Source organism: Alligator sinensis, unplaced genomic scaffold (assembly GCF_000455745.1).
Source record: "Alligator sinensis unplaced genomic scaffold, ASM45574v1 scaffold1227_1, whole genome shotgun sequence".
NCBI lineage: Eukaryota > Metazoa > Chordata > Crocodylia > Alligatoridae > Alligator > Alligator sinensis.
Genome location: NW_005842618.1, coordinates 396388 through 411486, shown reverse-complemented (window position 1 = coordinate 411486; position 15099 = coordinate 396388). Strand labels below are relative to the sequence as shown.

Below are 15099 nucleotides of genomic sequence, written 5' to 3'. Positions count from 1 at the left end.
TTTTCAGAGGGGGGGGGAGCCATTATCTCTCTGACGTTAATACGTGTCATCCTGAAGTAATCTAGAATCAAATTACCATCATGCTCCTTACCTATTTTTATCCAGCCAACATTTTCAGTTTTTGACCATGGATAGAAACCTTATGGCAGTAAACTAGAAGAGCAGCTCCCAAACTTCATTGCTTAGAAAACGTTTGGGAAGTAAACTGATGGAACTTTGTGGTCTCATGTCATCCACGAAAACCCTAGGTTAGAGTGACAGGACAGGAGGGAAAATAGGTGTTGTGCTTATTGTCCCGAATGATTGTCTGGAGCAGGGCTGTCCTCTTCTGAGTGGGCAATCCAGGCCCACCCATTGTATGGGCACTGTGGGCCTTTTGCTGTGCCACCCTGCCCCCGAGGGGTGGGCCAGGAGACACAAGCTGAAGGAAGGGAGGAGGGCCCAGAGACTAGGGTGGCCATTGGTTTTGTTTTATACTGGACCGTCCTGTTTTTAAACACTTTGTCCCCTGTCCATTTCTAAATGAGGAACAGATTATAAGAAGCCCTGTTTTTCAGTTCATTGGTGGAAATACATGTCAGTCATTTATCCTTATGATCCTGTTGGCTGTGCCCATAGGTAGGGTTGTGCACAGCCAGGAAGAGCAGGGTTCAGCCAGCCAGGAAGGGAGGTGGCCTTTTTTTGGTGGCCCCATCCTCTGCTGCTGATTGGCCAAGGGGCCTGGTCGCCACACCCCACACTGCTGATTGGCTGAGGCAGTGGCACCACCCATCACTGCTTATTGGCTGAGGGTGGCGGTTGTTCCCCCACTCGTGGCTAGGTAGAAGCCTGCAGGCTGGGGTTAACCCCTTGTGGGCTGTATGGGAGCCATGGTTGCCAGTTGGACAGCCTTGGTATAGAGCAGGGGTGGGCAAAATATGGCTCGTGGGCCAGATCTGGCCCACAAGGCCATTCTATCCGGTCCGTGGGGCCCCTAAAAAAACTTTGAAAATTAAAATTTATCTGTCCTTGATTCCTGTCAAAAATGACAGGAGATGGGGGCAATAGGACCCAGGGGAATCCTTGGTGGGCTCCTGCAACAGCGGGACCTGCCCAGCCCTGCCCCCCAGCCGGAAGTCGCAGCAGGGGCTTCTGGCCTGGGACCATGTGGCTGCCCTGGCACGGGAAGCTCAGGTAAGGGGAGGGGGAGGGCAGGAAGGAGCTGGTGCAGAGTGTGGGGAAAAGCAGCTCCTCGCCTGTCCTGTGACTGGTGCTCCTTGCTGCAGCCGCTCGCAGCCCACGTGGGGCTGTCCCCTCCCCCTGGCTTGCTGCGCTGCGCAGTGTTTGCTGCTGCTGCCTGCCTGGGGCTCGCACCGTGCTAGGCTGTGGTGAGGCTGCCACCACCGCCTCTGTGCTGCCCAGCACACAAGCTCTGGCATGGCAAGTGGGGTGGGTGCTGAGCATGGGAACAACGGCCCCTTGCCCGTGCGCTGCCCCCTGCCTGTACCGTGGGGCTGGGGGGGCACAGGGCCCGCACTGGTGTCCCAGAGTCAGCACCAGCGGGGGCCGCCGGAAGGGGGGTACAGGGTCCCAGCTGGCAGGGGCTCTGTGGAGCCAGGCCAGCTCCCCACTCCCTGCTGGTGCAGCCCAGCCCGGCTCCACGGACCCCTGCCAGCCTGCGCCCCGCTCTGGGCCCCACTGGTGCTGGCCCTGGGACATTAGTCCCAAGACATTGGGACACTGGTACCAAGATGATGACCAGGGGGCAGGGCATCTGTCAAGGGGTGGGGCTACCTATGCGGCCCTCGACAGCTTGCCGAAACTAAGTAAGCAGCTCTCCGCCCAAAATAATTGCCCACCCCTGGTGTAGAGGTTCCCATCACTGAGTTGTACTAGATGGGTGAGAAGGAGAGGAAGAGGGAAAAGGAGACAGTGTCTTAAAAAAAAACAGTCAAAGAGAGTGGTCCCATTTGTCCTTAAATGTCAGGTTTTTAAACTGTAAAGGAAAAAATGATGGGCTGCACATTCAGTTGGATTTGGTGGTGGTGGCAAGGAATATATTTTCATTGCTATGAATTGTTTTTTCAGAATCACTAATCAGATATGTTGAGCTCCTTTCCCAGCTGTGCTTTGAAAATGTTAATCTACCATCTTAGTCCAATTCCAGGTGGATGTTACAAAAGGCTACCAGCCTTTGTTGGCAGGTTCGTCCGAGAAACCAAAGGCTGAATGAACCATAGAGGCTGACCTATTCCCTCAGTTCCCCTGAGATCAAAATATTTGGCTAGTCTTCCGCAGGGCAGACGGGTTGGGGAACTTGCACGAATGCTGCTTGTGTCGTACTTTGGGTAAACAGAAGACTGGATTTCAAGGGCTGGCAATCTGGCACCTTTCAGCTGCACAATAATTCATGATAAAAAGAAAGAAAAGAAGGGAAATAAAGGGACTCTGTTGCCCTTTATGCTGTTGCCTTGGTTTTATTTATTTTGGACCAACATGCAGATTTAAAGATAAATTGATATTTCTCCTTTTCATTGCCCCCCTCTTCATTTTACGCTGCCGAGCTGTTTGTGGAATAGTTCAACAAAAGAAGATGCTTCTTTTTCTATTTAACACAAAACTATGGTGCACATCTCAGGGGCTGGGAATTCATGGCTCGTGCTGCGGGACCATGGGACTGTTCTACAGCTACATTAAAGGCAGCATTGGCATCGTGCCCAATCCCAATATTACTCAATGACAATGATGTACTGTAAAATATTGTGTGAAAATGCTGAGAACTTCTAAAACAGGCTCTCTGGCCAGTGAATAGAAATGAGACATTTGCTTATGTAGCCACTATCCATCCCAATTGTTGATATTTATAAATGACTTGCTGGGTGTGGGTGCTTGAGAGAGAGACCCACCTCCTGAGCCATTTGGCTGCGAGAGCGAGGATGCAAAGCTGTGAACGAAACAATCTGTCACTATTGCGGACATCCTTTGGGCCAAGTTTTCAAACAGGAAAGGGACAGCGATAATAGTGCCTGGCTGGAGGCAGTGTCTGCCACACAAGTAACACAGATGGAACTGGGCGGGCAGCTGACGGCACCAGAGAGGGTCAGCACAAGAGCTGGGAGAAGCCTGTCGGGCCAGAAGCAGCAGGTGAGCTTTACATAAAACAGAGGGAGCAGCCGGTAGGGCGGAGGGGTGCACGAGAGAGGTCCAGGACATTTAGCAGTCTTTGTTGCACCTCCGGAGTAAGTCAGGCTCCAACCTGGCTATGGAGAACATCCCATTTGTGGGTAGATAACATTACTGCCAATGATGTGGAGTCATCATGCTATCTATCAGCTGTGTGAAAAACAATGGGTAGCAGTACACCATCTTCGCATTGCTGTTTGCAGTGACCCCTGATATGCCAGGAGTAAACCTGCATTTACATCTTTTACTCGGTTTAATTCTTCCTGCACATCTGTAGGGATGGTAAGGTACAGGACAGAAAGGTGCTTCTCGGGTCACTGAGCCCAGTTACTGACTGTCACGAGGGGCTCGCATTCAAGACTGCTCCAAGTGTCTAATTTGTAGGCTTGGCCACACATGGAATTAGCACAACTAGGCATAACTTATTTCTTGGTAATGTTCCTGTTATGAAACAGGTTGCCCATTCTCCTAACTATTCTAGTAACACTTTTCTTCCCTGGTTTCTGTTTGAATTACTCCCCTGTGCTTGCTGTTTTTCTCGGCACAAATGTATATCCTCAGTCTCTGGAGGTGAAAACCCAGCATGTTGAGGTAGACTAGCCAACCTTTCCTTCACACCACGTTTAATTGATTGAGCAATCAATAATACTGCGACCTGCGTTCAGTGATCCACAGAGCAATCATAACTAGAACCAGTACAAATTTGCACTGTGCCCTTAGGGAATCAACCATATCTATGTGGCAGTTCATCACTGCATTTCCCTCATTTTTTTTCCCCTTAGCTTATGTCAGATACAGGGAATTAAAGTCCTTTGTGATCCACTGCTAAGACAAGGGTAAATGTCCACCCTTGACCATCACCACTTGTTGAATTATTCCTTGCTAGTTCAACACGCCAGAACTCAGGGATATTGGGACCAATCTTATTTTCCTGTTGACTTCAGTGGGATGGGAATCAGGTCCCTAATGTGCCTCCCAGGTGAAAGGCTGTCCCAGAGAAGTAAATATAGCAATGTTATAGTAATTTTCAGTATTTTGTATCTCCCCACACTTTTTTGGCAGCCAGCTTTCAGAGCGTTTCTCTTTTGCAAGCTACACAAGATGCCGCAGGTTTCAGACAACTATAAGCTACTCTGTCTGCTCCTTCCAAATCAGGCTTAAGGCATATTTCCAGGACAAAAGCAGCCTAAGGGGAAGTTTGCCCAAGTCTGCATTGCTGTTGCCCACATCAGGGCTGTTTTTTTTTCAGTAAACATCCTTATGGGCTCTCAGTCCTGCACTCATTGCTTGGACTAAAAAATTACTATTATTTTTGGAGTTGGGGGGGAGATAATATTGCAGTGTATCCTTTCTTCTGTGCCTTTATATGGTGATAGCATATGCGGGCAGATAGCTTGATAATTATTAGAACTGGTTAGGAATTTCTTGAGAGCAAATTCATGAAATCATTTTGAGGGACAACATTGTCATTTTTTCTTCTGCTTTCAATGGGGAAATCAAAATGCAATCTTTTGTTTGGGGTCTGATCAACATTCCTTGAAATATTTCAGGGTGGAGAACTGAATAGAAACCCTCCATTCCTCAGTGTTTCTCTGTGCCCCAGCCCTCCGAGCTGCCAAGCTGCCGTGTATATAGCACGGTGGGGACATAAGACATTTGAAATGCAGCTCCCGTGAGACACTGCAGCGATGCTGGTGAACACTGCTCAGCACTGAATCAAAACATTTTGATCCAGTAATATTGAAATGCTTGGTTTTGACTTAAAAAAGTCAGCAGCAAACATTTTGGCATTTCCAGGTGGATTTTTTTTTAAATTAAATGTTTGCATTCCATGAAAAACTGAGACATTTCAACACTTCATTCCATTTAGCAATGGAAACAAATGCCAAACAGGTCTAATGATTACGAATGTTACCTAGTACTTCGTAGAAGACAGGGCGCTTTTAGTCCATTGTGCCTGTATTTTGGTGCCCGACCCAGCTACAAAGTTAATGAGACTACTTGAAAGAGTAAGGGTTACTGAACTGCTACCCTCAGTGCGGTGACAGAAGTTACCGTATAGTACTTATCTGGTGATTACATAGCACTTAAGGTGGCCAATTGTTACAGTATAATTACAAATTTATTACTTGATTATTTATACCTACTGAAATAAATTGAAACCATCTGCAGTGCCTGAGGCTAGCTGGCAGACAGCGATTGCTCAAGCTGAATTTGTTTCGCAGAGAGTTGTGATTCACTCTCAGGACGCGCAGCAAAGAATAATGATGGTTGCCTCTAGTTACCAGGGATCGCCTGTAAATAAATCCACGGCTGAACTTTAGGAGAGGAACGTTAGGGAAGTTTTAAAGGCGAAACAAGATGAATATCCATCACTGGCAAAAGAGCTGCTTCTGTGAAAGGCTCTTCTGATATGAAATTCATTGGAAAAGCTAGAAACAGAATAACTAATGTTATAAGAGGAAGTGGCCTTTGAAACTTCATGGATTTAAATGCAGCGAGTTAATGACTTGCTAGACTAGATGGCAAGTCACAACCACGACAGCTGTCTACTTTCGTGCCCTTCACAAAGGAAATAAAGAAAAAAAAAAAGTGCTTATTTCACCTGACCCTTCTTTCCTTCGTCTCAGAGGAATTTGGGGTTTAATAGAATTGCCATGTGCTGCCTAATAATGAAAACTACAAGGTGCAGCTGTTAAATGCATCCAGGGAATGGGAATTAATTAAAAACAGACACCCTCCCCCCCCTTTTTGCATGCTCAAATAATTCTGAAAAATGAGTACTCTGCTGCCTCTTAGGGCTTGTGGGACATAAATCATCGTCTGGGGGAAAACATGGTAGGCAAAACCTTCATGAGAAATGTACCTTAAAAACAGGCCAAACAGAACACGAAGTAATCATCCCTCTTCCAGTCTGGTCCCCCTAGTACAGAAGGTGGAAAAGTTTTAGCTCCTAGGCTGCTCACTGAACTAGATTCACTGTTTTCCCTCTGAATGGAAGTGAAGTGGAAACACTTTTTGGTTAACCAGCCCCTTGATTAACCAGCCACACTGAACAAGTCCTTGGGAATGAAATCATTGAAAGCAGTCAATATAAGTCATGTTCATCATGCTATGTTCCTTTCTGTATTGCCACTTCTCAGGTTCCCTGCTCTCACTTAACTAGCGATGTTTCAGGGCCGTTTTCTTCTCTCTCAGTCTTTTAGTTTGCATTTTTCCAGCCCAATATCTTTTTGTTGCTGTTGTTTTCCGTTTCTTCGTGTTATTTTTCTGTCCTTGCTGGCTAGATTTCCCCTGCATCCCTTCCCAGCTCAGTGTCATCTGTGAATTTAATTAATGTTGTGTTTGCTCCCTCTTTGAGATCATTAATGAAGACGTTAAATAGGATACAACCAAATACCAATCCCTGTGGTTGCTGATTAGACCCCTCTCTCCCCTCATTCACCTGATGGCTGTGCAGCGTTATGCTTCGCTGATGGTCCAGCTGACACTAGGTCTTCCTCGTGTGTTGGCATGCGTAGCTGAAATTACTTGGCTTCATTCTGAGTTCAAAAGTTTTCAGAATAACAGCTAGCTCTTATATAGGGCTTTTCATTTGTAGATCTGAAATTGCTCTTCAGGAGGTCCATATCCATTATCCATTTTACTGAGGGCAAAACCGGGGCACAGAGCTTCCTTGCCCAAGATCACCCAGGAGAACTGAAGTCGCCTGCATCTCAACCCACTGCCATCATGAACGGAGCATACTACTCCTCCGTGTTCAAATCCCACTATGCGTCCTCTACCACTGTCCCTTCATCCTCTATTTTTGAAATACTGTTTGCGTTTCCTGTGTTCGGGAGTAGATTGTGTACAGTGGCATGGAGGGGCAGCTCCAGTACAAAGTGATGCCAAGTACTATACCAGGGAATAGGAATACAGGAAATTTCCAAGCGGAAAACAGCGGAATATGAACATATCTGCTTGATATGGTTTTGCCATCTACTATACAGTTATGCTTCCCAGCTTGGGGGTCATTGAGGACTAAGTTTTAATGTTTTCAAAAAGATAGATTGGTCAAGAGACGTTACCTTCCTGGGTTGCATGGCTCTCTACTCACGGTCTAGGCTCTTTTTCATGCTGCTGTTAATTAAGGTGGTCTGTGGAGACCAAAATTAGGGCCCCGTTGTGCTATTCTCTGTGCCTAGTAGAGAGTACCTGCCCCCAAACTGCGTCTAGCCTAAATACAGGCTTTCGCAATATTTTTCATAAAGTGCCCAGCATGTTTACCAAACGGTTCTTTCATGGACCATTTCTCGCCCTCCTCCTTGTGATCCAGTAGCATCCATTGTCATGGTAACTACCGTGATTGATTGCTGGTAGAAATCGTAAAAGAAAAGCACTGATGTATTTTTAGCTTCTGGTAATTTCATTTCATAGCTGGAAATGGAGACCATGTGACCAAAAGTTAATAAAAACCAGTTTGGGAACCACTGTTCTGTACCTTGTAACTGATGGTGTTGGCTTGATTGTGTCCTGAAAGGACCCATGGCCTTTTGACTTTGAAATGAGGTAAAGCTTAAGAAAGCAATAGGGAGTATATTGGAGAGCAGAATATAGGACTTGTTTTTTTATAAAGAAAAAGTGTTAAAAAGGTCAGGTTGACACTGGGATGAAGAAGAGATGCCGAGTGAAGTAGTCCCTTCTTGCACAGTGTCCAACCTGTTTCGAGGTCTTCAAAGACCCTTCCAAGAGGAAGTGGTATATATAGACAGGCACCTGGGAACAGCTACATTTGGGGTTAGAAGTGGTGTGTCAGGGATGCATGAGACCTGGTTAAAAGCTCAGGTTTCTGAAGGCAGAAGAACAAAGCTTGAACCCAGGTTTGTGCAGGGACTTTTGATCCAGGGCCCAATGCCGGCAAAGCACCTCAGCATACATGTACTCCGTGGGCACGGGCTCAGAAACCCTGGGTTGACGGCGACGTAGAAATGCAGCTTATTCATGGATTTAAGTGCACTGCTGGAATAAGGCCCAACTCCCATTGTGGCTTATAAAGTTTTCTGAAGTTAGCAATTCCTATTTTCATGTTTTAAATATATATTTTTTTTTAGTTCCTCGCAATATTTTTAGCTCTGTTGTTTCTCTCTTGGCTGTCAAAAGATTATTTTTAAATGAATTGATTGTACCGTAATATTTACTTCACTTCAGCTTTCAGCACAGCTTATGAAAATAAATTTTACTACAGCTGGCAGAGCCTAATGGGATTCATTCCTACTCCAAAGGTTCCCTGCATTATGCACTGGAACGTCCCGTCATGCTTGATTTGAACAGACTCATCATCTTTTCATATTATTCCGATTACAAAGCATGGGTGAAGGTGGGTCTAGGGAAGCATTTATCTTTCACTTAAATATAAAGAGGCTGTAGTTAATTCATATGTGAACTGGAAATATATTGGTTATGGGTCTCATCCAGTGTCTATGGAAATTCATAGGAACCTTCCCTGGGATTTTAATGAGCTTTGGATCTAACCTTAGGTGGATGATATCAAAGCAACTGGTTACTTAAAAATGGCAAGCCACAACATTATGCCATAGCAAATCAAAGTGTATCTTGAGAGGCTGAATGCACAATAGAGTTTTTTTTAACAGAAGTAGTAGTGCATGTGTGAACTTTGATTTCATGTGAGTTAGAGAGTGCCTTGGAGCTTTAAAAGATTCACTAGAAACGAATTTAAGTCACTTTAACCTTGTTTCTGTGAGGGACATATAGGCCTAACTGTTACACTCTAAGGGTGCATCCCCATGAGTGTGCACGTGTGGTTTGCAGCACCACAAACCAGTCTGTAGCATCACAAACTACACACACCACATGTGCAGGCGTTGTTCGCCACGCTACTAATAAGCAGTGCAGTGGGTATTTTTGATACCAGGAGATCCCAGTGTAAAAAAAACCAAACCTTGCACCCAAAAAAAGTGTGCATGGCTGCAGCATGTGCCACCCAAAACCAGCCAGGCTTCATGCACCCTGATCGCCACTGCTGCAGCCCCAGGACCCAGGCAAGGCTCAGCTGCTGGCTCTGGCCTCCCCTATCCCACCCGGGGCAATTTGTCACATGCCAGAGCGTGCACACAGGGGCGTTCCCCAGGGACCACGTAGCTGTGGCACAACTATGTGCTGCTGCTATTTGTCCCTGGGGAAACGCGTGGGGACGTGCCTTAACAGTTTATATCTATCATTTTATACCAGTTCAGTTGTTACCTTTGCCTCTGCCCTAAGGGTCTGCTTTCTCAGGGAAATTTTGCTTTTTTTTTCTTAACACATTTCAGGCTTTGGAGGTTTGATATTTTTTATGAATCAGATGTGGTGCTGCAGTGCTGTAGGGGAGTTGTTTTGCTGCCTCAGATGTATGTTCTCTATGGGGTCGGCTCTCATGATATATTGAGGGCCTCCGTGATCCACCACTTCTCTTCACCAGTGGGGAGATCATGGAAACCAAGCAGTCCAGTCTGCTGAGTAGCCTGAGAGCCTGGGGCACTGGGGTTATAACTTCTGTTAGGTATCATAGCAGCATTTCTAAATCAAAATATTCTGGTTGAAAAGCGCATGTTTACAGCTATGGGGAAACATCCTCATTTCCCAACATCCCGTGCCTCCTCTCCATTGACCAGCTTCTCATCTACTTCATTGTATTTACTTAGTTAACTTGGTAAATGCCGCAGAAGCGCTGGCCAGGTAACATTATGCAGGAAACAGGTATAATGCAAAGAAATAGGCCTGAAAGATTAGAGGCCAATCGCACATCTCTACCTGAATGGGTAAAAGGGAAAAAAGTGAATGGAGATAGGCCAGTAAAAGCAGATAAGGAGAAATATCTCTTCTGTGTCATGTTCCTGCTTTCCAAGGAACTTGAATAATTCCACTCTGTATTTGGGACTCAATTAGTGCAGTTGCAGCATGCTGGAGAGGGAAGAGAAGCAGCCATCCATCGTGGAGTACTCTTTACACGACCAGTCTGGTGAACATAATACAGCTGCTAGCAGTATTGACTTCAGCTCCAGGCCTTCATTAAAAGAACGGGAGTAATTTGGGGCTCTTTTTAGGTTCCCTGAGCCATGTCCCTTGAGGGGAATGTCCATCAGAAAGTCTTTGAGGTTCACCTAACTCAAGTTTCTCAAGTCTCTTGTCTTATTTTGAGTTTTACTCCTGAAAGGGATGTTATCTGTCTGGGTAAACTGAAATGGGTTAGTCAACCTCCTTGCAAATCGTGCCTGATTAAGATAAACGGGACTGGCAGTCAGTCCCAAGGCCGCACCAACTGTTGGGGCACCTTTGATGTAGCAGTAACTTTCCTCCATTCTGCCTGGTCTTTTGAAATCCTTGTACAATCAGTTTTAATCCTATCTGGTCTTTGATGTTCATGGGCGACTGGTGCCTGTGTTGGGGGGGGTCCCCCTGCCGACACCGCCGGCGAGCATCCGCAGGTGCTGGTGGCGGTGGCGGGGGTGGCCCTGTTGCGGGGGCATATTGAGCACCCGCAGACATTGACAGCGGGGACGGCCCTGTCGGGGGGCATGTGCTCTCCCATACTCCCCCCACCAGTCACCTATGTTGATGTTGGTGGTCCAGCTTGTCCCAGGTCTTCCTCCTCCTCCTCATTTGTCCACAGCACCCTGCCAGATGGTGTTGGCAAGGGTGCCAGGCCTTCTTGTTACATGTCCAAACCACTGCAGATTTCTTCTTCTTATGATTTCAAGTAAGGGTTTGTATTTGCAAGACTTCTTGTCTGATTTGATCTTTCACAGACCCGATGCCATGTTAAATAATGAATGTATATGTACCTAGTAAAGCTCTTGCAGAGACAACTGGTGTGAGCCTGCTGGACTAATTAATAGTTGATGATCTACCTGAAAAAAAAATAATACAGCATCCTGTGGTTTTTATTCTTAGTGTCTATTGAAAGGGGAGTGGGAATCCAAATCCTTAGGCAAGTATCCCATCTGGCTGAGACTTTAGGATTGCCATGAGGTAAAGCGTCCTGCATTTTAAACAACCCAAGATAAGTCACTGTAGGGATCTTGGTAGTGGCACTTCAAAGTTGAGACATCCCTAAAATGCATCAGATTTGGGAGTACCAGCCACATGATCAAAGCATGGTCAGAATATGGACACCCAGGAGCAGGTGATCTTGGCTTAAGTTGCCTGGCATTTAAAGCAGTTATTAAGGGCTTCAGATGAAGATACCAGAATTAAAAAATAAAACAAAGTCAGACGTCAAAAGCTGAGCCAGGGTTGGGAAGAATGATGGAAGTGATTCCTTTGGCTCTCACAATGTTTTTATTGATCTGAGGCTGTTTATAGCAGTAAAACAATTGTAAATAGGAGGAATGCTACGAAAAGTACCGGGAGATAGCAGTTACCCAGGTGCCTGTGTTTTAAAAGATTTACATCCTGATTTATTGGACCAGGAAGAAAACGAGCATTTAGGGCTTCATTTTGGAGATACAAGCCCTCAAACAGTTTCTGTTAGACATATCACAGACTGCGGGCCAAAATTGCTTCTCATTTATGTTGGTGTAACTATTTAACGACGGACATTATTCAGTTATTCTGTTGCCGCCTTGGAACATGAAGATGATGATGCGGATGACCTCGTTAAACAGTCATGCCTCGGGGCTCTATAACCCTGCTATAGGTAAAATGTCTTATGACTCTGCATGTATGATGGATATTCTTTACCAGCTTACAAATGTGCCAAGAGGCTTATTTATACAGTTTGAAAAGTACTTGGAACCTGTTGGATGAAATATTCTGTTATGTGTCTGTCTGCAGCATTGACTTTATTATTACGGGAACATTGAAATAGCCGTATGGAGCAGTTCATCTACATCACACAATGATCAATGTCAGATTCTGCAGAGAGGTGCAGGAATTCCCAAGCTGAACAATTCTGTATTTTTTGCCAAGTATTTTTTGAGGTCTGCTGCATGGCTTGTGCCCTGAAGCCTTAGAGTCAATAATATCCTGCACATGCACAAACACTTATTCTCAGGATAAAGGGAGATATATGATTCTGCTGTATTTTGGTGTGTCAACCAGAGATTGATGCCTTGTGGCACTATTTCACGCTTCTTCTTTGCTTCATTATTTCAGAAATCCGTGAAGCCTTTCGGGTGCTGGACAGAGATGGGAATGGCTTCATCTCCAAGCAGGAGCTGGGCATGGCTATGCGCTCTTTGGGATACATGCCCAGTGAGGTGGAGTTGGCGATTATCATGCAACGCCTTGATATGGATGGTAAGTCATTGATGACGCTGCGGTTACCATTGCAGTACCCCTGCACATGGTTGCCAGTCAAACTCATAGTGAGATAGTCTCTGCCTCCAAGTGCTTACAGGCTGAATAAGCATGGAAGACAGGGTAGGAGTGGAAGGACAGTCACAGAGAGGTAGTGACCTTTCTTGATGTCACACATCACATCAGAAGCAGAGTCAGGAGCAGATAGCAGGTCTCCTAGCTCCTTCTTTCATCCATTATATTGCTCTGCCTATAAACTGCACCAAATGAAACCTTTAAACATGGATATATGGTACACTATAACCTGGCTGCCATCCGATAACCCTAGGTAACCTCTCTACATTTTACCAGGTCAGCATTCCCTCCTTCCTCCCCGCACCTACCTGTCTCTCACCTATTGTCCCCCATGGCTTCTGAGCCTCACTGCCAGGCATTTGTAGTTTCACCACCAGCATTTTGCATATTGGCTTCTATTCCATTCAGGAGAACACAAAACGCCAGCAGACCCTCCCTATGCCTGAAGAAGGGGGTTTGTCCTCGAAAGCTTGCAAAGAACAATTTTTCCAACTATTTAGTTGGTCTAGTAAAAGATATCGTATTTACCCAAAGAACCTTGTCTACTTTTAAACATATGTTTAGAATTGAAAATAGAATGTTCCTTTTATTTCCAAATGGTATACAGGGGGAAGTGACAAACTGAGGCCTTTCAGAAATGTCTTACTGAGCCATTTTCTCCTTAGTTCATTTTCAGATATGTATTGTGAATACAGTACTCATGGAAGGTTTTAGCTGGCCACCCTGGACACTGAAGTCCTCCCTTTATTCACAGAGCACATACAGAAGCCATGCAAATGGCCCTTCTTTATGCCTCTTTTCTGAACTTTTCTAGAATAGAAAGGCCAGGTCAGTGTCTTTAACTTAGTAGAGCGGGGGCGGGCAAAATGTGGCCCATGGGCCGGATGCGGCCCGCCAAGCCATTCTATCTGACCCACGGGGCCCCTAAACAATTTAGAAAATTAATATTAATCTGCCTTGGGCTGCCTGTCATGTGGGCCTCAATGGCTTGCCAAAACTCGGTAAGTGGCTCTCCACCCAAAATAATTGCCCGCCCCTGTTTGAGAGGCAGCCATGTTGTGTGGGTTTTTCGTAAATGCTGGTTGAATGTGAATTTAGGCTGAGACCACTGCACACATTTTATTTTCTCCAAACTGCATCACATTGTAAAGACTTGTCCATTGTTTTGGGGCTGCATTTGAGCTGGTCGCTCCAAAGCAAAAGGCTGAGTTGCATACTACCTGTGCCCTAAACCATCCACTCCAGACAATGCAGTCCTTATTACGCAGTGATTCCACGTCGCTGCATCATCTCTAGCTTGCAAGTGAAAACTAGCTGTGGACATAGCTTCACCATGCTAGGTCTGAAACGTTAAACCTTTGGATGTTCTGAAAAGACAAGGTTTTGAAAATTGTACAATAGCTGTTTGCAAAGTCCTTTGGAGTGAGTTCCCTCATATAGTGACTAATACATAACAGAAGAAAAGGAACCCTTTAGTAAAGTGAACAGAGAAATAGAGCATCAAGACTTTGGAACCGGGGTGGGGGGAGTGGACTTTTTAGCTGATGCATGTCTGCAGTTATACTAAATCACAGTAAATGGGCAATCTTTAAAATGTCCTTGGAGGGACTGGTCAGGGAGCTAAAGACTTTTCTGATGTCTGAAATGTGCATGGATGCTGCAGTAACAGGCAAACCTTCTCACCTTATTCTGCAAGATGATTTGACAGCATTGAAACATGGTGAAAAATTATACTAAACGATGCAAAGCCAAATGCAAAACCCTTGCAGAATGTGTAAGACAACTGTATTAATCACGTCAGGCAGCATCACATTTGGGCGGGTTCTGTGTATTATTGTTTCTTTTTATAAAATTGTTCTGATAAACAAAAACATTTTAGAAATGAAGAAAAATGAATAATACATCTGCAAATGTAAGTGGAGTGCTTCTGCTCCCAGATAAATTGCGGAGTGCAGTTAATGAGTGCTGCTTTTAAATCAGGTTGTTTATAATGATAAGCATATGAGTGATGTGTAAACCTCTAAGTTTAGGTCATTTGTAATGTTAGCTTAGAAACTGGTCTGGAAATCTAACAAGGTTGATTTTTAATTGGGCTGCCCTTCCCGTCTTGGCATGCAGTGGAGGGGCTGGCTGGAGCATGACGGTGCTTCAGAACAGGGCTAGCCAGTGGGCAGCCCCTGCACTGAAGCAGAATATGAGACCTGGCTCGACATGCCACGGGTCTGAGCTCACGTGTAAACACACATCTGGGAGCAATAAACTCCAGTGCAATAAGCACTGGAGTTTATTGCTTCACATTAATATGCATGTGTAGATGCCTCCATTCTTTTAGAAAATTAGTCTTTAAAGCACAATTGCATTTTCCCAATTCCCTTTTTTCAATAGAGCAAGAACAATTGACTTTGGATTTTGCAAAACTTAAAGTAAAATGCGGTGCAGGTCCACATATTGTTTTTTACCACTTTAGTGCTTTTGGAAAAGAGAGTGGTTTGGGTGTCACTTCAGCATCTGTCCCATCTCCAGGTATTCTCTTATCCGCAGTCTCTGGAAACTCCAGAGGTCTTTTTCTCAATCTGTCATTTC

General features: G+C 45.2%; 1 protein-coding gene across 2 annotated transcripts in view; it reads left to right on the top strand.

Annotated features, from left to right (window-relative positions):
• The window catches only part of CALN1 (calneuron 1), a 193441-nt gene that overhangs the window by 78887 nt on the left and 99455 nt on the right, over positions 1 to 15099 (top strand). For both annotated transcript variants that reach the window (XM_006033270.2, XM_025215032.1), the window contains exon 3: positions 12298 to 12441. In XM_006033270.2, coding sequence (XP_006033332.1) covers positions 12298 to 12441 — 144 coding nt within the window. The remainder of the gene's footprint in view (positions 1 to 12297; positions 12442 to 15099) is intronic.